The sequence below is a fragment of the Rattus rattus genome, chromosome 4 (genome assembly GCF_011064425.1).
Source record: "Rattus rattus isolate New Zealand chromosome 4, Rrattus_CSIRO_v1, whole genome shotgun sequence".
NCBI classification, from domain to species: Eukaryota; Metazoa; Chordata; class Mammalia; order Rodentia; family Muridae; genus Rattus; species Rattus rattus.
In genome coordinates this window covers 7674261-7698500 of record NC_046157.1, presented here as the reverse complement: position 1 = coordinate 7698500, position 24240 = coordinate 7674261, and the positions used below count along the sequence as shown (strand labels likewise).

General features: G+C 43.0%; 1 protein-coding gene across 3 annotated transcripts; it reads left to right on the top strand.

Moving 5' to 3' along the window:
• Kng1 (kininogen 1) lies at positions 1-24119 on the top strand. 3 transcript variants are annotated; one of them, XM_032899228.1, is made up of 11 exons: positions 1-311; positions 1809-1919; positions 4015-4099; positions 10747-10919; positions 12815-12922; positions 15759-15843; positions 17028-17200; positions 19360-19467; positions 19569-19655; positions 21691-21768; positions 23909-24119. In XM_032899228.1, the coding sequence occupies exons 1-11, from the start codon at positions 117-119 to the stop codon at positions 24005-24007; spliced, it is 1302 nt and encodes a 433-aa protein (XP_032755119.1). In that variant the 5' UTR covers positions 1-116; the 3' UTR covers positions 24008-24119. The 3 variants fall into 3 exon arrangements, with proteins under 3 accessions (XP_032755119.1, XP_032755117.1, XP_032755118.1); XM_032899227.1 differs by lacking the exon at positions 23909-24119 and adding an exon at positions 22231-22473 and having other exon boundaries at positions 117-311; XM_032899226.1 differs by lacking the exon at positions 23909-24119 and having other exon boundaries at positions 106-311; positions 21691-22636.
• Positions 24120-24240: the final 121 nt, after the last annotated feature.

Below are 24240 nucleotides of genomic sequence, written 5' to 3'. Positions count from 1 at the left end.
GGCAGGGAGAGCATAGGCAGGAGAAGTCAGAGACTGGAGGCTGCTAAAAGCAGCTTCTGAGTTGGTTTCCCATTCTTGGCAAAACAATTCCTCAATTCCAGAGGGAACCTTTAATCATGAAGCTAATTACTATCCTGCTCCTCTGCTCCAGGCTTCTGCCAAGTTTAGCGCGGGAAGAAGATGCCCAGGAAATGGACTGCAATGATGAGACTGTATTTCAGGCTGTGGATACTGCTCTGAAGAAATATAATGCTGGGTTAGAAAGCGGCAACCAGTTTGTGTTGTACCGAGTTACTGAGGGCACTAAGAAGGTGAGTGACAGTTTTTCTGTGAAACTACTTGTAATTGGTGCTCTCAGGCACAGGGGTAGAGGGCTGGAATGGCTGGTCCTTAGGCTTCCTGGGTGATCATGAAAGCAGTATCCCAGGAGGAAAGAAACCACAGCAGATGGAGCTGTTTGAAAGAGACAGGCGTGGTGGGACTCCAGCAATCAGTCAGCTTGCAGCAGGAGAATCTGTGAACTCAGCCATCTCCCAGCCTTAAGTGAGAGTTCTACATGGGGATGGATACAGGGAATGAGAAGAGAGTTGGCATTATTGCTTGGACCAAGAATCTAGCACAGAATGTGTGTGGATGACTCTTTGATGTTAATGGTAATGTTTCCATTTGTTCTTCAGGTTTTTTTTTTGGGGGGGGGAGGTTATTCTAGGGTGTCATATAGCCTTAGGCTAAGCACAAATATCTGTGTAGCTGAAGATGAACTTAAACTTTTGATCATCCTGGAGAACAAAGTCAGGATTGTGTATGATAGGCCAGGACTTTACCTCTAAGTTCCATCTGGAGCACTCTTTGGCATGTTTTTTACTATTTTCTTCCTGCTTTGTTAGTTCTCTCAGGTAGGAAACAAATGAAAGCAGGATGCATAAACTAGAGAAAAACAATCTTCAAGAATTTTAAAATATAGTTTATACATTATAGAGATGGCTCCACGGTTCAGGGTACTGGCTACTCTTGGAGAGTACCCACAGTTACTTCCTAGCATTCACTGTAGCTCACAACCATGTATAACTCTAGTTCCAGGGACGTTGGTGATTCTTCTGAACATCCTGGGCACCAGGTACACTTGTAGTATACATACACACATTCACACATACACTCCTATGCTTAAAATAAAACTTAAATAGAATTAAAATTTTAAATGTTTTCAATAAATAAATTTCAATTAAAAGATTTTCTTTGCATTGGTCATGCTATTTTCCAGGGAAAAAATTCAACCTTTGAGACATGAGGATGAAAAGAAAGCCCTATGGGACACAGACATGTCCGATTCAGAAGGGGAATGAAGCCCTTTGCTTGTCACTGCAGCACAGCCTGCAGTCTGTCCCTCCACTCAGGGCCACAGCCTCCCAGTGTCTTCATTGACTGACAGATGGGGGCCCATGGGAGTTTGGTTGCCCAGTGTTCATGTAGCTGCCCTGGCCTTGAACTCACAGTACCCCTGTCTCATTCCACCAAGTGCACTACTGGGCTTACAGGCTTCAACCAGACAGGATGAACTGATAAATGTCCATGAGAGCCAGGGTTTACATAAGAGAGGGCAGGGACAAAACTGCGGATACTGCTATGAGATCACTAAGAATGCAGGCATAGTAAGCATATCCTTCCAAGGGGCATTTACACAACTGTAAGCACTTATATTTTAATGAACGTAGCTCTCCTTGAGTCTGATTAGGACTGGTATTTGTAATATGTCAGGGTCCACAAACTTGCTGCTGAGTGACTCCAAGTGTCACCTTTGCTTTCCCCAGGATGGCTCTAAAACATTTTATTCCTTCAAGTATCAAATCAAGGAGGGCAACTGCTCTGTTCAGAGTGGCTTCGCCTGGCAGGACTGCGACTTCAAGGACGCTGAGGAAGCCGTGAGTGTGCTCTTTATACAAAAGCCCCAGCCTGACCCACACAACCCTCATTTATATTTGTAAAATATAAATGAGACAGGAAAACTGATAGACCAAGTATGAAACTTGTGTCTAGCATGGGGTACACCTGATGACTTGGTTCCCAGGTACTTGTTTAAAGCAGGGTCACCTGTCACCTCAGTCATCAGCTGTTCATGGTGACAAAATTTAAAGTCCTTTTAGCCATTCTCAGTTAAAAATATAGCATTGTCATCTTTGTCCACTCCAGTCTGTCACTCAGTAATCCTTGGCCACCCCTGTCCTATGCCAGCCTCCAACTGCTGGTGACTCCTGTCCTGCTCCTAGCATAAGGGACATCACCCCCTGTCATACTTTGAGGTCCTGTCTCTAGATGCTCTCATTAACCAGCTGGTGTCCAGTTCCTTCCATGTTGCAAGTGGCAAGATATAATTATTATTCTCTTCGGTATATACACACAACTGCTTGCACACCATTAGATATGGATTACTATTAATTACAAGGAAATGATATATATTATAGAGCCTATTAATACAGGATGTACATGTTATATCTGTGTTCTTGAGAAGAAAGGAAAGCCGGGAATATGCCAATTGTTAAACATGTGTGTGTCCACTCAGTAGAAGGTGGTCCATGCAAACAACCAAAGCTTGTGCATTGGACCCCAGGGAGACAACAGGAAGACATTTGGGCTGAGTTCGAGGTCTAGTTTAGGAAGAGTATGGCAGTTTCAGCTCTATTGAGCCCCAGTACTAGTCTTGACTCTGCTGCTCATCCTCCCTCAGTAGGTGCTTTATCCTATTAAAATGAGACATTCTTGATCTCACTGGCTGTAGGAGGCTGACACTAGAGACATTATACAAAGCAGCTGTTAACCAAAGCATCTTAAAGAAACACTGGGTCCACCTGATGCTTGCCTTGCACTGTGAGAGGGGATTATCTGCCTGAGAAGCAAGCCTGTCTTCTCACAGGCTAGCATTCCCCTCTTAACCAAGATGTCAGCATCGTCCATGTGTTTGTTTAAGCACTGTGCTCATTCACAATTGTAACATGCACTGGGTTCCAGATTAGGAGACCAGGATTGCCATTCTGGCTCTGGCTCTGGCTCTGGCTCTGTGAGGTTGTGTGGCAGCGCTATGCCCTGCAGTCAGTCTCTCCGAGCTACCAGGAGACATCACAGTGAGCTCTAGCTTCACACAATAGCCTCTGATACTCAGGACAGGGGGCTAAAGTGAAGGTCAAGTCAAAACTATTCAACAAATGTTATTCATCACTAAGAGTGGGCAGACAAGTGTAAGCACCGACTGTGTGCTGCTCTGTTAGGCGCTTTCTGTGTGTGGGCACACCGATTCTCCACAGCAACCTTTTAAGTACATGTGGTGCTGTTTCCACAAGGTGGGTAAACTGAGGCAGTGGGGAGCACCAGGGCAGCAGGAACAACTAGCAGCCAGCGGTGTGGAAGTGGGATGTTCTAAGAGGTTCAACTGAATTTATGTAAAGAGCAGGTAAAAACAAACTGAGGGGGGAATCAAAGAGGAAGCTCATCCTGTTGGTCCTGAGGCATGGCATCCATCTTGGTGGCAAACAAGCAGCCACAGATCGCTACATCATGGCTCAAGTTTTAGGCCTTACTCTGCCTCTCCTCAGTCCCGTGAAGATCAGTGGCCAGTGGAAATAATCACAAGGTCACATAAATATTCATTTTCAAGCCTCACAAGTTTCTTAATGGACTGGAAAGATTGCTGAGTGGTTAAGAGCGCTTGCTGCTCTTGAGAATTCCTGGCTTGGGTTTCTAGCACCCAGATGGACACTTGGAACCATCTGTAACTCTAGTCCCATTGCTTCTGCTGCTATCCTCTGGGTTCTGCAGGCACCAGGCACACATGAGGTGCATAGACACTCACATGCATAATAACAAGTAAATCAAAAGAAAACAAAACCAAATCTCTATTAGAGAAAAACCTTAGTCCTTTCTCTGTTTAAAAATCCACCTTTATTACCAGCACTAGCTAGGTGTCTCCAGGAGAAAGAAAGAGCAGATCAAATGCCCTCTTTTTTTTTCTTTTTTTTCTTTTAGGCTACTGGTGAATGCACAGCAACTTTGGAGAAGAGAAGAAATAATAAATTCTCCATAGCCACCCAGATCTGCAATATTACTCCGGGTGGGTGATATATCTGGGGACCTGGCCTGTTGGTGGCAGTGTGTCAGAGCCTGGGGTTTGTTGATGTTAATTATTCCTGTGTACCAAGAACACAGCCCAGACCAGACTGCTTCACTCTCCCAGAAGGTGGCAATGCCATCTGCAGTGTTGGAATTGTGGTAGATGTTGGGTAGAGTAGCACTGCAGCAAGTTCTTGGATTGGCTCAGGCTTGTGTCAATCATCCCCTGAGACCTATCCGAACTCCCTGTGCTGTGTCAGCAGGGGTAGGTGGAGGTGGGTACTTGGGGTTCACTGAATGAGGCACCATGAACCTGCCTCCAATCCTTCACAGCATCCTACATGGAGCCGAGTGTGGGCTTTGAGGCGTGCCCTGGTCTGGAATCATTCCTTCTTTGTTGTCAAAATTATTTAATCTCATTCCAGGGTTTCTACTTTGCCTTAGGTCATTTAGTTCCTGGATAAAAGTCACACTCAGCCTTCATATTTACAACAAACCTGAAACAGTACAAATTCTGGGCAGCTGCCTCACCCCTATGCTGTTAGAATCTCTTTCCTATAAATAAGGCCAATAATTACTTACTATATTTCACCTGGCTGCTGTTAACTGCAACTGGCCAACCCACAGGGATATGTTTCTATGGTTCACCCACCCCATGGTAGCTTCTCCTTCTCCTTCTGCACCTTTTTTTCCCTTAGTGGTCGCTGTCTGACCCCCAGTCTGGGAAACCTAAACCCCACCTATTCTTCTTCTATGAAGCTATTAGTTGTTGGAATCTTTATTTACCAATCAAAAATAACTTGGACCAAGGTATATGTGCTTTGGGACAGCCAGGTCTTAAAGGTCCACACTCAGCATCACAACAGATAGCAAAAGAAGAAACCTCAGCACTTCTTTTTTTGTTTCTTTGTTTTGTTTTCTGTTAGTTTGCTTTGGTTTTGGTTGTGTTTTATTTTTCAATGCACAGTTTCTTTGTGTAGCAATTTTGACTGTCCTAGAGTTGGCTTTCTACACTGGGATGGCCTGGACCTCACAGAGATTCACCTACTTCTTCTTCCTCAGTGTTGGGACTAAAGTTGTTCACCATCACATCCAGCTTCATTCCAAATTTTTATCCTCTTCCTTTTCCTTTTCCACGTCTCAGAAGGGACATAAGAGAACTGCACCCTTGAGAGGATGGGGTGCCGGGAAATGAGATGATAAATCTAAAAATGCAATGTCTGGGCATCTTACCCCAGACTCGGGACATTGATAGCTGACACTCATGTGTTTATATAAAGATAAAGAGAGGTGCCATTATGTTCTATGGAGGTGTGAGGGAAGGGGGGTGCCCCTGTGTGCCAATGCTGAAGCATCCCTCCCCCCTGTTGGACCAGTCACATAATGGTATAGTATAGAATAGAGTTTATTTAGGGCATGGGGAGGAGAGTTAAGATGGTTAGGGACAGAGAGAGAGAAAGAGAGAGAGAGAGAGAGAGAGAGAGAGAGAGAGAGAGAGAGAGAGGAAGAGGAGGAGGAAGATTGAGAGGAGGAGGAGGAGGAGAAAGAGTAGAGAAATAGAAGAGTAGAGTCGAGTATGAGCACATGGAGAGAGAGAGAGAGAGAGGGAGGAGAAGGGAATGGGGCAAGAAGGGGCAAAAGAGGGAAAAGGGTAAGATCAAGAGAGCAAGAGAGTGAGGAGGGGGCAAGCAGTCCCTTTTATAGTGTTAGGCATACCTAGCTGCTGCCAGGTAACTGTGGGTGTGGAGCTTAGACAGAATGCTAACAGACACTCACTGAGCATTTAAGATCTGGAGACTTTACATAAATTCACTCCTCCCACCATTACAAGTCAGTCAGTGTGGTATACACTCTCATTGTCAAATGAGGAAACTGAGGCTGGAATTGTGAAGTAACTTACCTAAGTTATCCAGACAGTCTGTAGGAGAGTGGGAAGAATAGGTCATTAGTTGTAAAAAGTAAAAAATCCTCCTTTAAGAATAAAAAGAAAAAGCGAGATACAGCCATTATTATCATTTTCTACAATGTTGTAAAGGTGCAAAGGCTTTATAGAGCGATGGGTGTGTATGGTTGATGCCAGTCATGAAAACTTTCCTGGAGCTGGCCTCTGCAAGGTAGAGAGAGAGAGAGAGAGAGAGAGAGAGAGAGAGAGAGAGAGAGAGAGAGGGAGAAGAGAGAGAGAGACACCATAGAGGCATGTTTTCCATGCATTGGCCGCAAAGGCACCAAACTTCAGTACTTGCAAGAAGTTGCATTTAAAAATATCAGCCCAAGGCAGAGAGGAGCTCATCAGTCCCCATCAGCAGTGAAAAGTTCTATTCCTATTTTAAACCCTTCTGTATAAAAATATGCAGCATGGAAGGCACTCACTTACCCAGGAAAAATGTTACCCTTCTTACTCTTCCCTCCCTTGAAACCACTCTCTTCTACTCCATTCTGCCTTGCATGAGAGCTGGCTGGTGGGGGACAATTCTGCCCTGATCATCTCCACAGCTTATGTGGCTTGCACCTCTTTTGATCAGTAAGTCTCCCATCCTTCCCATCAAATTCTACAGTGCTTTGATTCAATATCTTCTGAGAGAAGAGAAGGGGAAGCCATTTATAAAGTTTTCCTGACTGCAGTAGAGAGGCCATACACCACACAGTCCTGAGGAGAACTGTGTTGAGCACCTTGTAATGTGAGGGGTTGAATATCATCAGCAGAGCCCAAGGCTTAGTCTACCGACTAGATCACACCTATTGTGTTAAGTGAGCTTTTGGCTACCACAACAAAATTACCTCAATTGGTGCCTGGTACCAGTGCTCCCTCCTCCCCCACCCCAGGGTCTTCTTTCTTGTTAGTTGTTTTTCAGGCAGTGGAGAGGGAAGAGGGTAAGATTTTGTCTTATGAGGTATTTAGTGTTGATGTATAATAAGAAAAATTTACTTATCTAAGTTTAGGCTACTTTGTTACTGTAGCTGTCCTGCCTTTTGTGTTCCTCTGAGGCCAGAAACTGCAGTCTCTGGCACTTAGCACCTCATCTTAAAACAGCAGGAGATTAAATAAAGGATTAATTGTTAGAGCTTTTTCCCTTTTGTCCAGATGCCTCTTGCTTGTCATAGTAGGGGGGAAGTTTGGAGAAATAAACTTCTATTGATACCAGGAAAGAGAATCACACTCTTGCAGAAGGAAAAACTTCTACATAAGTAAATATGCATAAACTCACATAAGTTCATATACAGATTCACGAATGCACATTAATACATTTCTATTCAAATCAATTGGGTCCCACTTGCATGCATTCTCACAATTACATCCTTACCTACACATATCCATACTTACATGTGTATAGGAGCAAAAGCCCAAGTATGAGGGAAGACAGACCTCATTTATTCTGGATGAAAAATGAGCTTCAATCTTTATCGCATAGAAAAGAAAACTCTTCTACCCTTTTATTGATAAATGAATTAAACCCAAGTTTGTAAGAAGAAAGCTTTGCTCCTTTAATAAGACTAAGCCTGTCCTGTTACTAAGGACCTGTGTGTCTCATGGTTAGGAGAAGCCTGCCTGCTCCCTCTGCTCTCTGCAGCTTCTTCTATTTTCCTCTTTCCCTCTGCATTCTGCACATTGGTCTTATAATTCTTTAAAGTTGCCTCATAGCTTCTAAGTTGTTCCACTCTGCATTCTCCTTCTAATCTTGCTCTCTCCTCCTGCTCTGATGTCACAGTAATGCTCTTACTCTCAATGTCTTTCTCCCAATGCTATGCCTTCACTTCTAAGATCTTCTTGAGTTCAGTTCTGTCTAAAAAGTGTTCTGTTTATAAAATTCTCCTCAGCTCAGTTCTGACTCTTTTCTTTGTCCTCAGCACTTTTACATCTTTCAGAATACATGATTGCATGTTAAAAAGTTCATCACAAGTTCACACATAAATTCAATTCATAAATTGAAATAGAAGTTTACAACCGAGAATGCTTATGTGCATATCCATTAGGAGTAATTATCTGGCTAAACATTCATCACCTGTCAGAACTCCACAGGTTCACTGAAGGTTTAAAACCATAACTAAGTTATTAGTGAAGTTTTGTATAGATAAATGCAGTCGATATTTTACCTTCTGTCCAAACACCTATAATAGTCCCCCTTTATGACCTTTGGTCAGTGGTTTTACAACTTCTCAGAATGTGCTCTGAGTAGTTGAAGCAATTAACTGGTGACACATGGAAGAATGGCAGAGTTCTCATTACAGTTTTGACTATCAGAAAAGGACTTAGTAGCACTCCTACTATAAAAGAGCTGAATAAATACTGATATAATTTTGGGAATTCTAATAGGATCATCATAAAGATTTGAGAAGTCATCTATTTGTTTATATAGCATCACTATGAGACAGTACATACTCATAGATTTGAACAGATCTGCTCAAAAAAGTGGGGTAGTACCTAGTGATTGTCATATATGTTTAATAATAACAGGAAAAGCATACTAATAGCAGGAATCTTAATTAAAATATTTTCTCCTAAGCCTTGCCTAATGGAGTTCCATTGTAGATTTTAATCTGAGGTGGTTATCTCAGAAAGATCACCTGCTAGTTATTAGCTTGTCCTATGCTGACTCCTGACAAATTGGACTTTGTGGTACATTTAAGATCCAAACACATCAAAGTACAGCACACCTATAAAGCCCACACTGGGGAGATTGAGGCAGAAGAAGAATGAGGATGTTACATTCATTCTCAACTATAGAGCAAGCCGGAGGATATCCTGGGGTATATGAGGCCTTGTCTGAAAAGAAAAGTGGGGAAGAGGGAGGGAGGGAGGGCTGGATAGGGAGGCAGGACTTGAGGGAGGAAGGAAAGGGAGAGGAGAGGGAGAGGGAGAGAGAGGGAGGGGAGAGGAGAGAGAGAGAGAGAGAGAGAGAGAGAGAGAGAGAACAGAGGTAGAAGGAGAGATCCATGAACAGTAGGCACCCAGAAAGTGTGTTCCCAAGAGGTAAGGAAGCCTTTGATCCTGAGACAATTTAGCATAAATACTGATAAAAATGTTTGACATCATTTTATTGCAAACCATTCAGTGTTTCCTCCTTCCACACAGCAAACTGAATAGATGTCACGTCACACACTACTGTTCCTTTCCCATCCTGACTTCTCAGCACCATCAGCCCCTTCTCCCTGCCCCCCCCACTGCGAGTCACCCCCACATGTCTTGTCGATGCCTCTTGCCACCTTCTTCCTTTTCTCTCAGCATTCTCACCTTTTCCATACCCATCATCCCTCAGCCCCTTTGGCCTCATGTATTTTCCTAGCTCTTGCCCATCCCATGAAATGGTCTGTCTACACTCTTTCCTTTCTACCTGACAGTCATTCTTTCACAGATGGGACACTTAAAATCTCCCTATAACCTGCCTATAACCTATTGCCTGCCAGGGGATAGCAAGGGCAGATAGACTTCAAGGAGAGGCTTCTCTTGGGCTGACTGATAAGAAAGCCTCTTGTCTTGTGTTCTAGTCAGATGCAAACAGAGAGGAATACTTTCTGGCTAGCACACTACCTCACACTGACTTGCTTTAGATGGTGAAACACTGAATGTAAAGATTAACAAATTTAACAATAGTGTGCGACATAAAACAGAAAGACCATCCTGGTTTGGGTGGAGGGGAAGGCTCTTCTCCAAGAGCCAAAGCATTTGACTGACATTATCAGATGGAGTTAGGTGTCAGGGAGCTCTCATTAACCTTGAGAAACAATGATGTGCCTATAATATCTTCCCTTTTATAAAATGGTTGGCGTATTGTTGTGATCATTAAAATACATTAAAATAAGGGCCTAATGATGTAGCTCAGCTAAATTCATGACCCTTAAGGCAATGGGACCTGGGAGAATATACCTGATAAACGAGGCAGGCTACAGTCTCATGAAATAACCAACTTTATTCAGAGCTTCAGATAATGTATGCTCTGAGGGTTAAGAAAGGTCAGCTGAATTGGGTTCCCATGAGTTCAGACTGTATACAATCACAGGGATAAGCTGCATGTGACAAAATAATGTTTTCCATAAGGTCAAATACAGGAGAGTTTAAAGATTGAATTGAAGAACAACAGCAAACAATAATGAATATTCTGAAGTAAACTCATTCCTACCCAATACATCTGGGAGGAGCCTAAACCCTCATTCCAAGAATAATTCTCTGCTTTGAAGAAACTGAAGTCACAAGTCTCCTGTCTTGTATTCTTGGAGTGTTCTCACAAGCACTCAGAATTCTCCTCACACAACTTCCTTCCTCAACCCTGTTGTGACAAGCTAGAAGGCCTGCACACCTGGGTTCCATCCCCTCTGTCCACACAGCAGGCATAGAAGCCTCTGGAGAAGAGCAGAGGAAGGAGGATGAGCACTGGAGGCCAGCCTTAGCTGCATAGACAGTTCCAGACCAACCTTGGATATAAGAGACCCTGTGAAAATGGAAATCAATAGCATAGCCATTCCTAATACTCTGCACCTTTGCCTCTGACTGCACTGGAGTCCTAAACTCTCATTAGCTTTAACTCATACCGGAAGGAGATACAGGAAAGTCAGGTGTTCAGGATCTTTCTAAATGACCTTGTGCTTTAGGATCATGACTATGAGATGTGTTTTCAGTTATTAATGCTGTGTCTTTGTCTGCTCTTTGTCAAGGTAAGGGTCCCATAGTGACAAACGAGTACCACTGTCTGGGGTGTATGCACCCCATCTCGGTGGATAGCCCAGAGTTGAGGCCTGTTCTGAAACATGCTGTGGAGCATTTCAACAACAACACGAAGCACACCCACCTCTTTGCTCTCGGAGAAGTAAAGAGTGCTGACAGACAGGTTTGTTGTTCAATTGTTCTTGACATGAGATATTGTAGTGACAGGGAAATGTTTGTGGTTCCCCAAAAAAAACAGAGGAGCTGATCTGATACACCTCCCAGCAGGGTCTTTATTCTATTCGAGCTAGCTCCCCTCCCCTCCCCTCCCCTCAATCCACCACCATCACACAGGATGGTTTTGGTGTGTGTGTGTGGGGTGACCTCTGAATGTCTATGGGGCAAGGCTTTATAGTAATCAGCAAGCAGGGGTAAGTGGGTAAGCATCTAATTGGAAAGCTACTGTGTCCTTTACCATAGTTGTCTGGTGCTAGGAGTCACATCATAAACTTAAGTTCTGTTCCCCTCTGCATTGGTGGTTGTTAGACAGGGGTTGGGCTTGTAACCTGGGGGTGCAGGTTTCCTGGGGAGTAACCTGGAGACACTGGTCTTGTTGAGGGTGTATCCTGGAAACGTTGGTCGGGTTGGGATTAGCCTAGAGATTAGAGTGAGGCTCAGGTGTTTTTGGGGGAGCAACTTGGAAACTAATGCTAGGTACCAGCCTGCTAGTTTTCATGAGTTCAAACTTAGGTCAGGTACTCAAAAACGGAGTCTGACCTTAAAAGATGTAGCATCTCAATATGGTTGAAAATCTGTTAGATTGGCATTTTGTCACTTAAAAAAGAACCACTGGCAGGAGAACCTGCCTGGCCACATGCTGGCATGTGCTGGAGTGTCCTGTGTTTTCATGAGAATATCTCGTATGACAAGGGGCTTTGTCAGGGTCCAGGGAAGTTGAGAGACCCATGAAAAGGAAAGGAAACTCTCACACTCCAGTTCCCTTGGCATTACGTGCTTTCTTCCCAGAAATGGAAAAATGGATGGCATTATGGCTTCAAGGCTTTACCAAATCTATATTTTTATCTTCTTATCATTAATTAAAAATGGCATAAATACATTAAATTGTTTGTAAAAAGATGCACACAACTTTTGGTTACACCCTAAATTATACTGCCCACTTCTTCCTGGTGGCGTGGGGTGGAATATCTACTAATCTGACCATTTATTTATTTGCTTCTCTTGTTCGCTTGAGGCAGAGTCTCTACAAGTCCTGGCTGCCTTGGACCTCACTCTGTAAACCAGGCTGGCCTCAAACTCACAGAGATCTTCCTACTTCTGCCTCTGATGCTGGGATTAAAGGCTTTGATCACCAGGCCTAGCTTGTGATCAGAACTTTGTATTGGCTCCTTTATCAAGGCTTTTCTGAGGTTTCTTAAGAATCCCTCAGGTTAGAGAGTAACACTCTCTATTTTTAGTTCAACTTGCTCCTGTGTGAGATGTGGACCTTGCCCACCTGAGGTCCTGTACAGCGCTCAGCACAGGGACATGGTGACCATGGACACAGATTGTGGGAAGGGGCCGCGAAGAGCAAAGCAGGAGAACCTCACTACCTGGTGACCTGCACCCAGAGGGCTCGCCAGGAGAGGTCACTCCCATTCCACATTGCTCCGAGCTAGACAATCATACTGCTTCACTAACCTGATACTCCTCCACTAACATACATGCATTCTTGGCAACCTGGGAAAGAAAGATTGTGGGGGTCTTTGAAGATACAGATATATCATGTATATGATATATAATGTATACACATATGATATATATGCATATTTTTTTATGTTTGCAGTTACTTAGAAATGCCATGGGAGTGTGTTGTATGTGTATGTGTGGGTGTCTGTACATGTGTTTGTCACAATACCCAACATTTGCTTAGTGATTCTATGGTCTACTAAAAATAATGGTTTGTATTTCTGGAACAGTTACTATATCCAGTTCAACATTTCAAGACATTTATAACTTTTGCTCACTGTGAATATTGTTCAACCTGAGGTTCAAGTACTCATTCCACATAAATCATTTCAGGTGGTGGCTGGCATGAATTATCAAATTATCTACTCCATTGTGCAAACAAATTGTTCAAAGGAGGATTTTCCTTCCCTCCGTGAAGACTGCGTGCCCCTTCCCAGTGGTGTAAGTAGTAGACGTTTAGCAATAGCCTTTCACACTTTGCTGACAGCATTTCCGGAATGTCAAGCTCTGGGACTTGACACCGAGATGTCATTTAGTGGTTCACATTCATGTTCACCCGGGGTCTTAGGACCTAAGTTGCTGGTCAGGCAATCCATGTGTGTGTCACACTAAGTATTTCTGTCCTGTCAGGGATTAGAATGGGATTTGCCATGCTGATGGGTTGTCACACTCTCCTGGCCTCCTCTGCCTTCCTGTGTGTTCCATATTCACACAGGATGCTCTGTGTCCCAGCTCCTTCCTGTAAACTCTCCTGTGGTGTTTGCTCACCCTCCCTCTTCTCCTGTCATTCCAATGAATGCATTCTGGGAATTCTCTCCCTCTGTGCATGACATCTTGTCATTGTAATGATGTCAGTGGCTGACCAGTGGCTTGTGGATGCCAAGGTGACCAAGGACCGAACCTTTCTGGAATATTATTGCAGATATTTCTTTAATCTAGTGTCTCTGCTTTGAGAGTTCTATGTTGTGAGGAAAAGGTGAGAAATCTAGACCACACTTTGCTAATTTTAATGGTAGAGCACTTGGGACATATGCTATTATGCCTTCTTAGGTCATGCATATGTAGGTTACAGTGGACCATAGATTAATACTGCTTCCTGAGCCTTCTGTGTCACTGGAAAATCATTGTAATATGTTAAGGACAAGTCAAAAACCAGGACACAAAGTGTATTCACAAGAGCATGGAGAAAGGAGGATTAGGAGTTCAAGAGCGTCCTTAGCTGCATCCTTAGTTTGAGGCCATCAGTGGTTTGAAAAGCTGCTGTTTCAGAAAGAAAAAAAAAAGACATAAGCAAATAAATGAAGACAAGGAGGAAGCGGGAGGTGGGTGTGGTTACACACACCTTTGGCAGCACTCCAGAAACAGCTTATGTCCATGAGTTCAAGACGAGTCTGCTCTACAGAGTTCTAAGCCATCTGGGGCCATATAGAGAGATGATGCTGTATCAAAATTTGTTTTCAATTTAAATTAAAATCAAAGGAAAGGAAGAAAGGGCAACTATGTATGCAGAGTCAGTCAAATATACAAAGTAAAGTAATATAAATATAAAAGTAATAGAAAATACATGTGTTATAATTCAGAAAGCTGTTACCTTCAAGAAGAGTTGTGGGTGTTCTTTTCTGAATTTACATACTTTGGGGGATTTATTCAATACTTCTCAAATGTTCTGGTTAGTAATGTATTGATTTATAGCCGCTGAAAGAATCATAAATGACTATCAAGAAAGACACAAAATGAAAGAAAACATTTGTGAATCTTCTGCCCTTTAAGGGCTTAACATGGAGATCATGTTCAAAATTCCAGAACTCAACACCAAAAGACAAACCACTTCTAAAATGGGCAAAGGACTGAACAGATGCTTCCAGATTGACAGGTGACCCACAAGCCCATGAGGAGACCCACAGGACCACTAGCCATCAGGAAATGCAAATGCAAGCAGAATGGTCCTAACCCCCAGAGGGATTCCTGCACATTCTCTTTGTCTTTTTCCTGGGTGGAGATGAAGGAGACTTGTGGGAATATTTCAATGACTTTTTCTTTCTTAAAAGTTGTGGTTCTTTTATTTAAATTTTTTAGATTCATTTATTTCAAATATATGGGCTTTTTGCCTACATATATAATCTGTAGACTATGTACTTACAATATCCACAGAGGCTGGAGAGGGCATCAGATCCCTTGGGACTGAATTTGTAGGTGGTTGTGTGTTGCCATGGGGATGCTGGGAATCGAACCCCGGTCCTCCATAAGAGTAGTTAGTGCTCTGAACCTCTGAGCCATTTCTCCAGTCCTGCAATTATTTTACATGCTCTACTTTTTTTCACCTAAGAATTTTTCCTCATCATTAGAAATCTTGGTAAACTTTAAAAATGACTCTGTATTAATATTCCAGAAAGGACAGCATAGATTGTTTTTTACCACAGCACTCCTATCTTTTGATACCTAGGTTATTTCTACTTTTTTATATAATTACTAACTTAGCAGACATTTGTATTTTTTCCTTCAGAATAGGGTCTCAGTTTTATAGGTGATAAACATAGTTATTAAAATCTTTTAAATTTCATTTTATTTGTCAATTGTTTGCTTAAATAAATAATTGAAATTCTATTGAATTAAAATTCAGAATTTTATAGCTAAGTATATTTTAGTTTCTCAATCAATAATTGAGGTAATGTGTTTGTTTTGCTGAAATATTTTCATAAGGATGTTAGAAGTTTATGGGTTGAATTTATGGATGACTAATTACAATTTTGCCCATTTTTTCTTTGTGTGTGTGATATATGCATGTATGTACATGTATGTGTAAGAGTGTACACCTCTGCACATACATGTGAAGGCCATGTGCTCAGCTGCCTCTAAAACAAAACAAAGCAAAAATTGAAACCAGGGAATAACTATTTCAGTCAAGGGCCAGTCTCTGTCTCTGTATCTCTCTCCCATGTAGACATTGATAATCCAATCATCAGGGAGACACAGACAGGACTTCTGGGATCACTTGACATCAGCCTACAGTAATCAATGAACTCATCGTTCAATGAGAGATCCTGTCTTACTTGGGCATTGCTGTGCAGTGTGCAATTCTATTTCTTCCCCCTCTGTGGTTCTTCCTCGCCATGGATGTCATGGCTAGCCGTGTTTCTCACTTCTCCTTTGCTTTCAGCTTTTATTCCTTTTTCTTCATTTTCCCGATGTAATCAACTGTAACATAGACACACTGTCATTCATTTTTGATAGATGTTTGTTCTCACAATGACTTCTGTTTATGATTTTGAACCACCAGGATGATGGTGAATGTAAGGGTAATGCCTTCGTGGATATTCATAACACAATTGCCGGCTTCTCAGACAGCTGTGAATTTTATCCAGGTGAGAAAGCACAAATGGAGACAGGGGAAGCACTGGGGCCTCCTTCTTATTTAGCTGCACTGTGTCTGTAAGTGGCCAGGCAGCGCGGTGACTGAAGGAACAGTGTGGGTTCTCCAGACAAGGTAGCCTTCAGGGACAGTGACAGCTGCCTTTCCTTTTGTACAAATTGTCCTTAAATCTGGTGTTTTGAGTTAGAGAGAACTGTATCTTGTTTTTAACCATCCACCATGGAATCCTTCCAGGTAAAAGTGGGTTTTCCAGTGTGTTTCTGGGGAGCTTTCTGGGAAGCTTGTAGTTAGGTCAGCATTTCTAATCAAACAGCTGAGTTCACTCACATTGCCAAACAGTTGTGAACGTGTTATGTTGAGAAACAGAAATGTGCACCTGTCATGAGGAGCACCTCTGTGCACCTGTCATGAGGAGCACCACTGTACACCTGTCATGAGGAGCACCACTGTGTATATGCCATGAGGAGCACCACTGTGTACCTGTCATGAGGAGCACCTTGTGCACCTGTCATGAGGAGCACCTTGTGCACCTGTCATGAGGAGCACCACTGTGCACCTGTCATGAGGAGCACCTTGTGCATCTGTCATGAGGAGCACCTTGTGCACCTGTCATGAGGAGCACCACTGTGCACCTGTCATGAGGAGCACTTTGTGCACCTGTCATGAGGAGCACTTTGTGCACCTGTCATGAGGAGCACCACTGGCACTGCCTGTTTAATGGAGCCATGGACTCCCAGCTGTCCATTGGAGACTCATTGCTTTATGTTCACAATCACTTTCCTCAAAGTTAAACATTTCTCTATAGTTTACATCAAAAAAGGGAAATTTTAACTGGTTGTGGCAGTGCACATCTCTAACCATGTCAGTCAGGAAACTGAATCAGGGGGAATCAGAAGTTTTAAGTCAACTTCTGTGACTTACAGAATTCAATGCTGGCATGGGACCCTGTATCAGGGTAAAAATCAAAGAAATTAAAGTAAATGGGTCAACATAGGCAAACATGCTCTCCTAAGCATAATATCTCCTGGAGAACAAGGAGAAGTGATGGTCTGAGGGCCAATATTCCCTTAATTCTGTTCTGTTTCCCTCACATCCTGTGTACACGAGAACGCAGAGGTTGTGTGTGACAGGAGCAGGCCAGGACTACTCATTGTGTTTCAATATTATTTTCTTCAGGAGATGATTTGTTCGAACCACTTCCCGAGGATTGTCCTGGCTGCCCCAGAAACATACCTGTAGACAGCCCAGAGCTGAAGGAGGCACTTGGTCATTCCATTGCACAACTTAATGCAGAGAATAACCATACTTTCTATTTCAAGATTGACACCGTGAAAAAGGCAACATCACAGGTCTGTAAATAGAAAAGGGAGTTTGGAGCCTATGTATGGATTGATTGGCACTATGTTTTCTATGTTGGCTCTGGTTGGGGAAACAGTACTTGGCAACAGGATTTGGTGGTTTAAATTCCAAGTTCTAACTCTGCTGCATCCTTGAGTGTCTTGGACAAGTATCTTTGAAAGGTACTGTTTTCATTGGATACAGGTGGTTCACAGGTTGAATCCCATCATTTGGGAGGCAGAGGTAGGATCCCTGAGTTTGAGGCTAGCCTCTTCCACAAAGTGAGTTCAAGGATAGCCAGGGTTACACAGCAAAACTCTGTCTCAAAAACAAAAAGGAGGGTGGGAAGCTCAGGTGTGTTTTTTACCTGACAATGTCTGAAGCAAAGCTTAAATTGTATAACCCATCACTTCCAAACTCCAAAATAGTGTAAAAATACTGGAAACCACAGTGAAATTAGCAAAATGCAAGCAATGAAGTGCACTGTTTTATTCTCTGGCATCTAAGTCTCATCTCTCATAGACACATCTTGTGCTGTGTTCTTTGGTGCACATCTGTTATCCAAGCTCTCAAAAGCTGAGACAGGAGGATTGCCACAAGTTGTAGGCCAGTTTGGACTACACATAGCAAGCACACACACCCCCACACCAATAACAACAAGATCCACAATATGGCCGTGGAGAAATGAAGCCAAGCAGAGCCTTACTCTTGAGTGTTAGGCAGAAAGGTTAAGGCAGCTTTGTAAAGAGTGTTTGATGGGGGAGAGTCTCCTGCTTTCCTCACTGCCTGTTAGTTTGTTTCCTATGCGTTGGTTGAGAGTTTTAGTCCCTTGCTGTTTAGTTGCTCAAATGTTTTGTTAATTCTGGATATCAGCTGTTGTCTGAAGGGTAGCTGTAAAGATTTTCTCCCATCATGGTCTATGGGCCCTGCTGGTTGATTCCTTTGCTTTGTAGAGACTTTTTATTTTTGTGCAGTCCCGTTTTGTTGAAACCTGGGGCAGATTCCTGCCTGTGCTGTTGGTCTTCCTGTCTGTTTTTCTGCCACTCACAGGCTGTCTCTGTCACTATGGCTCTATAGTGTACTTTGAGGTCTAGTATTACAATACCTTCAGTATTGTCTTACTCCTTAAGACTGGTTTGGCCATTCAATCTTATGTGGTCTCATATAAATTCATGTATTTTTCCTAAGCCTATGACAATAAGCCATGGGAATTTTTATAGATATCGTATTAATTCTGTATGCTAATTTTGGTAGTATAGACATTTTCACACTATCAAGTTTGCCTATGAAGGCACATGGATGATATTTCCATTGTCCAGTATCTTCTGTAATTTCTTTGCCAATATCTAGAGATTTTTATTATAGAGAACTGTATTGTAATCGTCTTTGAATCATTTGGTTAGACATATCCCTAATACATTTTTTTAAATTTTTGAGAGAGGATCTCATAATACAGTCCAGACTGACCTCAAATTCACTCTGTAGACCAGGCTGGCCATGAACTCACAGAGCTCTACCTTCCTCTATCTCCTCAGTGCTGGGATACAGGCGTGGTCCACCAAGGACTGGCTTGTTAAAATGTTTAAGCGGTTTTATAATATTAAAAGTATAAGAGAATCAATAGATAATATAAATATTTTCCTAATCTAATAATTTAAACTACATAAGAACTTTCTGATTTAGTATTTGGCAGAAAGACAACAAAAACCTTTAAAGAAAAGACTTTGTTTTCCTGAAACCTAAGATTGTGCTAAAATCTAAGCACTTGAGTTACTTTGTAGGTGTGGTTTGAAGCCCTTGAACATTAAACATTTAATATGTGTATATTAAAGTAAAAGTTTAGCCTGCATATCTTTTACATAGTGAAGGAAGCTGGCCAGACTAATACCCAGAAGTCTTAGTTATGTGTACAGATATGTACCAGATATGGGTAGCTTAGGAAGTGTGACACTTTAGATGGTCAGTTTATAATTAAAATTTCAAGATCCTAACTTTAAACTCATTGTAGTAAAAAAGTTTAATTTATTATAGAAATTCTTTTTTTTTTTTTTTCGGAGCTGGGGACTGAACCCAGGGCCTTGTGCTTGCTAGGCAAGCGCTCTACCACTGAGCTAAATCCCCAACCCAGAAATTCTTATTAAATATTTGTCTTGTCCTATTAACTTTGCAGGTTGTTGCTGGAACAAAATATGTGATTGAGTTCATAGCCAGAGAAACCAAATGTTCCAAGGAAAGTAACGCAGAACTGACAGCAGATTGTGAGACCAAACGCCTCGGTGTGAGTAGCGCTGTCCCTGTGTGAGGATCTAAGGGTCACTGCTCATGTGCCTCATCACTAATGCTGATTTATTTTCTCTTGTCTTCTGCTTTCATGATTAGCAAAGCCTCACCTGCAATGCTAACGTGTACATGAGACCTTGGGAGAACAAAGTCGTCCCGACTGTCAAATGCAAAGTACTAGACATGGTAGGATTTAAGTACGGGAGCTTGGGGTCAGCTCTACCTATTCCAAAAAGCAATATCTGGGTATGGAAAATGAATCATTACTGAAACAAAGTGGGGCCAGGATTACATTTTAAACCCATAAAAAGTTGTACATTTCTATGCTGATCTTGAGGTTGATGGCTGGAAAGGAAAACAGGTAACCTCCCAGTCACTTAACTCATTGTCAGTGTTCCCAGGTAGTTCTGTGTCTAGTACTGAGGAGAGGGCCAGGGTACTAACACGAGCCACACCCTTCTGAGACTCACCCAAGACCTGAGTACTACTGTGTCCTGTGCTCTCCTCTGTACATTGGAGGACTTTGTGAGGAAGGTGGCTTCACTCCCCTTCCACAGTTAATGAATGGAAACTGCATTTTAAAAGGCTCCTCAAGGGGTCCACACACACACAGTTCAAATCTGAAAGGCTGCACTCTGCACCAGGCTCTTTTAAGTCTTAATGTGCCTAGGGCTTGATCCCTTGCCAACGATGGGACACTAAGATTTGAAATGCTCTGAGGCTCCAGAGTGAATCATGTCACTAAGTCCCTCAACCCAGGCTGTGCACACCAAACTCCTTGTATATTCTCAATGGTCCCGAGGGCCCTGGGAAGCAGATGTTGTGGTTTTCATTTGGCAGGAAAGTGGACTCAGTCTGTAGAGTGTTGAGTGCAGCTCCTATCTGAGCCCACCCATTCCATCATGACCCCAACTGTTAGAAGATGTTTGACTCCAAAGCCTAGTTCTCTCGTCTCTCATGACTGGCTTCAACTGTGGCCTCCCCACATTGGTAAAAGGGAGATGGAGCATATCCAGAAAGTCACATGTCTGTGCAGATTGTCACCTCTCTTTCCTAGCTGAGCTTCTTGTCATTTGTGTACTATCTCTAACACATTGTAAAAGGCCTTCCTGTCAAGCTTGTGAGAAGGCCCTATGGTGGCACAGCTGAGAACATTTAGTTATAAAGACCTTTAAGGATAGTAACAGCAATGGTTACAGCAGAAATGATATCAGTTATCAAACTGCATACCCCCGGGATTACATGCTCAATCACCCAGTTTTCTTTCTTTCTTTTTTTTTTTTTTTTTTTTCGGAGCTGGGAACCGAACCCAGGGCCTTGCGCTTGCTATGCAAGCAGTCTACCACTGAGCTAAATCCCCAACCCCACCCAGTTTTCTAAATGAAAAAAACCCTTAGCCTTAGAGGACTATTAAGAATAATAATCGGGACAGGGCTAAGGCTGTAACTCAGTGATGGCGTACCTGCCCAACTCATACAAGTCCTTATTTCAATCCCTAGGACCACAAACAAAGCCTACACATCTCAAGAATAATTAAAAGAGAAATATTGCTAATCCATTTTACTAGAAATGTAATATTGTGTTTTATAATGAGAGAAAACTGGGATATGTTTTTTGGAGGCATGGTATGGTGTTGGGGATGGGGTGCACCTGGGGCCAATGCTGAGTCATCAGTTCCTCCTGAGGTACCAACCGTATGATAGTGTAGTATAGAGTAAAGTTCATTTAGGGCATGGGAAGGGGAATTGAAGGAGTAGTAGAGACAGAGAAGGCAGAGAGAGAGAGAGAGAGAGAGAGAGAGAGAGAGAGAGAGAGAGAGAGAGAGAGAGAGAGAGAGAATAGGAGGAAGATGAAGATGAAGAGGATGAGCAGGAGGAGGAGGAGGAGTAGAGGCTGACCATGAATATGTGGAGAGAGAAAGGCAAGAAGGGAATGGAGAGATAGGGGAAGAGGGTAAAGGAGCAGAAGGAAGAAGAGAAGGGAGCAAGAGAGAAAGGAGGGGACAAGCAGCCCCTTTTATAGTGAGTCAATCCTTCCTACTGTTGCCAGGTAACTGTGGGGTGGAGCCTAGACTAAAGGCCAACAAATATAGTATTTAATATTTTTTTGAAGGACTCAGCCCATTACAATACAGAATGGAATCACCATATTCCTAGTCTCTTCTTCCTTCACCAACAGCCTGGTGCTAACACAATGCATTCATCTTAATATTTCTGTGTAGACATCAGTGATAAGAAGGCCTCCAGGATTTTCACCTTTCCGGGCACCTCGAGTAAAAAAGCCTAAAGAAAGTACAACTGTAAGTCCATCCTACATTGCCAGGGTGCAAGAAGAGAGGGATCCAGGAAATGAACAAGGACCCATCCATGGGCATGGCTGGTTGCATGCAAAGCAAATAAAGGATAAGAATCACCAAGGTCATAAGCATGGGCATGGTATTGGCCATGGACACCAGAAACCACATGGCCTTGGTCATGGACATCAACTTAAACTTGATGATCTTAAACAGCAAAGGGAAGACGGCTATGACCATAGACATCCAGTGGGACATGGTCATGGTCAGAGGCATGGTCATGGTCATGGTCGTGATAAACACACAAATAAAGACAAAAACAATGTCAAGCACACTGACCAGAGAGCAGAGCCTTTGACAAGCTCTTCTGAAGACAGTACTACATCTACACAGATACAGGGGAGGATAGAGGGCTTCACATTGAACCCTCCCCTAGCTCAGCCAGCTGTTATCTCTCGTGGTTTTCAGGACTCAGGTTTCACTGAAGGTGTGATAGCTACCACATCACCATATGACACGGAGACCCATGATGATTTGATCCCTGATATCCATGTACAACCAGATAGCCTTTCATTTAAGCTGATATCTGACTTTCCAGAAGCAACTTTCCACAAGTGTCCTGGGCGCCCATGGAAGCCAGTTAGTAGGAAGGATCCAACCACAGAAACAACAGAATTTTCTGATTTTGATCTCCTTGATGCTCTTTCTTAACTTATACAGCATAGGAATCTTTACAAATGCTTTCCCGGCCTCTTTTGTTGCTGCCCAAACACAAATATTGTGATATAAGTCATCAAGCCATGAGGCTCAGAACAGCCTGTCAGTAGGACTTTATAAATCCCTGTGGACTGATAATAAAACTGCCATCCTTCTGAATTCCTTCTGAGCCTGCCTCACACACTCTCTGAACCAATACAGGAAGAAGCCTACCAGCATCCACTGCTCAGATAATGAGTGGGTATCTCAAGATACACATTAGCATTTCCATACAGAACTATGGCCTCTGTGTTTAGAAAACAGAAAATCAAGAGACTGAAGGTTGAGTTTATGGATGGGGGAAAATAACAGCAAAACTTCCAGATGTCAGAGAAAGATAAGAAAACAGAAACAGGCTGATCAAAGGGAGAAAGTGGGCAGTAATGACTTGACTTTATGTTTCTCAAGCAGGTTAACTATATCAAATGAGACTCCCCCTTGAGCAGGTTAGCCTTGGAATTCCCTTTGTGGGTGATGGTGTTCCTCACTAGTCTACCCCCTGGCTAGTCTTTGTCATAGCTTTCAAGCAAGAGCTTTTCGGTAGTGTTGCTGAGGTCAGATCAAGCAATCCTTAGTTCTCAGAAGTTCTGCATCTAACACCAAGGACAGAAAGTAGAAGGAAGAATATTGAAGTAGGTTTGCTATGGCAACCTTTTAGTTCTTGTGATAAGGCATGTCGTGGGAGTTGATGGAAACTTCATTCCTACCTTTTAGAAGCCAGTCCTTAGCTTCACCTTAAATTGCTCTATCTTTTTGCTATGATGCTGAAGACTATTGACTTTGGAGAAAGAGAAAGAGATTATCACTCATGGCCTTAGAATGTGAGGAAGGTGTGTGCTTTACAACCCATGCCATGCTTTTGCTGGAAAAAGAAGATAGGACTTTCTGAAGGCAGAGATAAGTCTTCCAGGCTCCAGCAGACAGTTCCGTACCCATGATCTCTGAGAGACTCTAGGTAAATTCCCTGGCCACTAAACAAAGACCTGAACCCCAGAAGTGACCCTGTAGGGAGGAGGGACCCCTGACAGGTATGGAAGGAGAACACAGAGTAGGGGATCAGAACAGTCAGAATGTGTGTGATTGTGGGACTCACTGCAGAGTCCCCACAAACTCCGATTACAGAAAGCAAGGTGCCTGCAGAATGCACTGGAGAGATGTGTGGGAATAGGAAATAAGGATGCTGCTTCACACGGCTACACAGCCTGTGGGTGTGTGTGTGGCTGCTGTGGGAAACTGCATTTGAGCTGAGTGTTATTTCATTTTAATCATTGTTTACCTTTACAATGGAGACCCAATGTCACTGGGAAACATTCTCACCCTGTAACTGGCTGCGCTGCTTTGCCTAAGTTGAGCAGAAGCACGAGATTAACAGCGTTTTACTATATTACAGAGGCTCCTAAACTCATGTGAGTACAAGGGCAGACTCTTAAGGGCAGGGGCAGGCCCAGCGCCTGAGCATCAGGCAGAAGCTTCACCCGTGACACCATAGCCTGGCAAAGACCCGGAGTGGAAGGACCAGAAGACTCCTGGGATGTGCAGCATGGAAGCGTGTTTCTTCATCACCCTGATCCTGGGTGAAATAAAGTTCAGACTCGACGCGTTCACAGTGGTCTCCTTCAGCCATTCCTATCTTGTACTGAATTGAAGCTGTCTCCAAAGCTTGAGTTTGGCCACAGAGGCTGTAGTCCCTCTCTGGAATATTCTCTCTAAGGTAGACAGGAA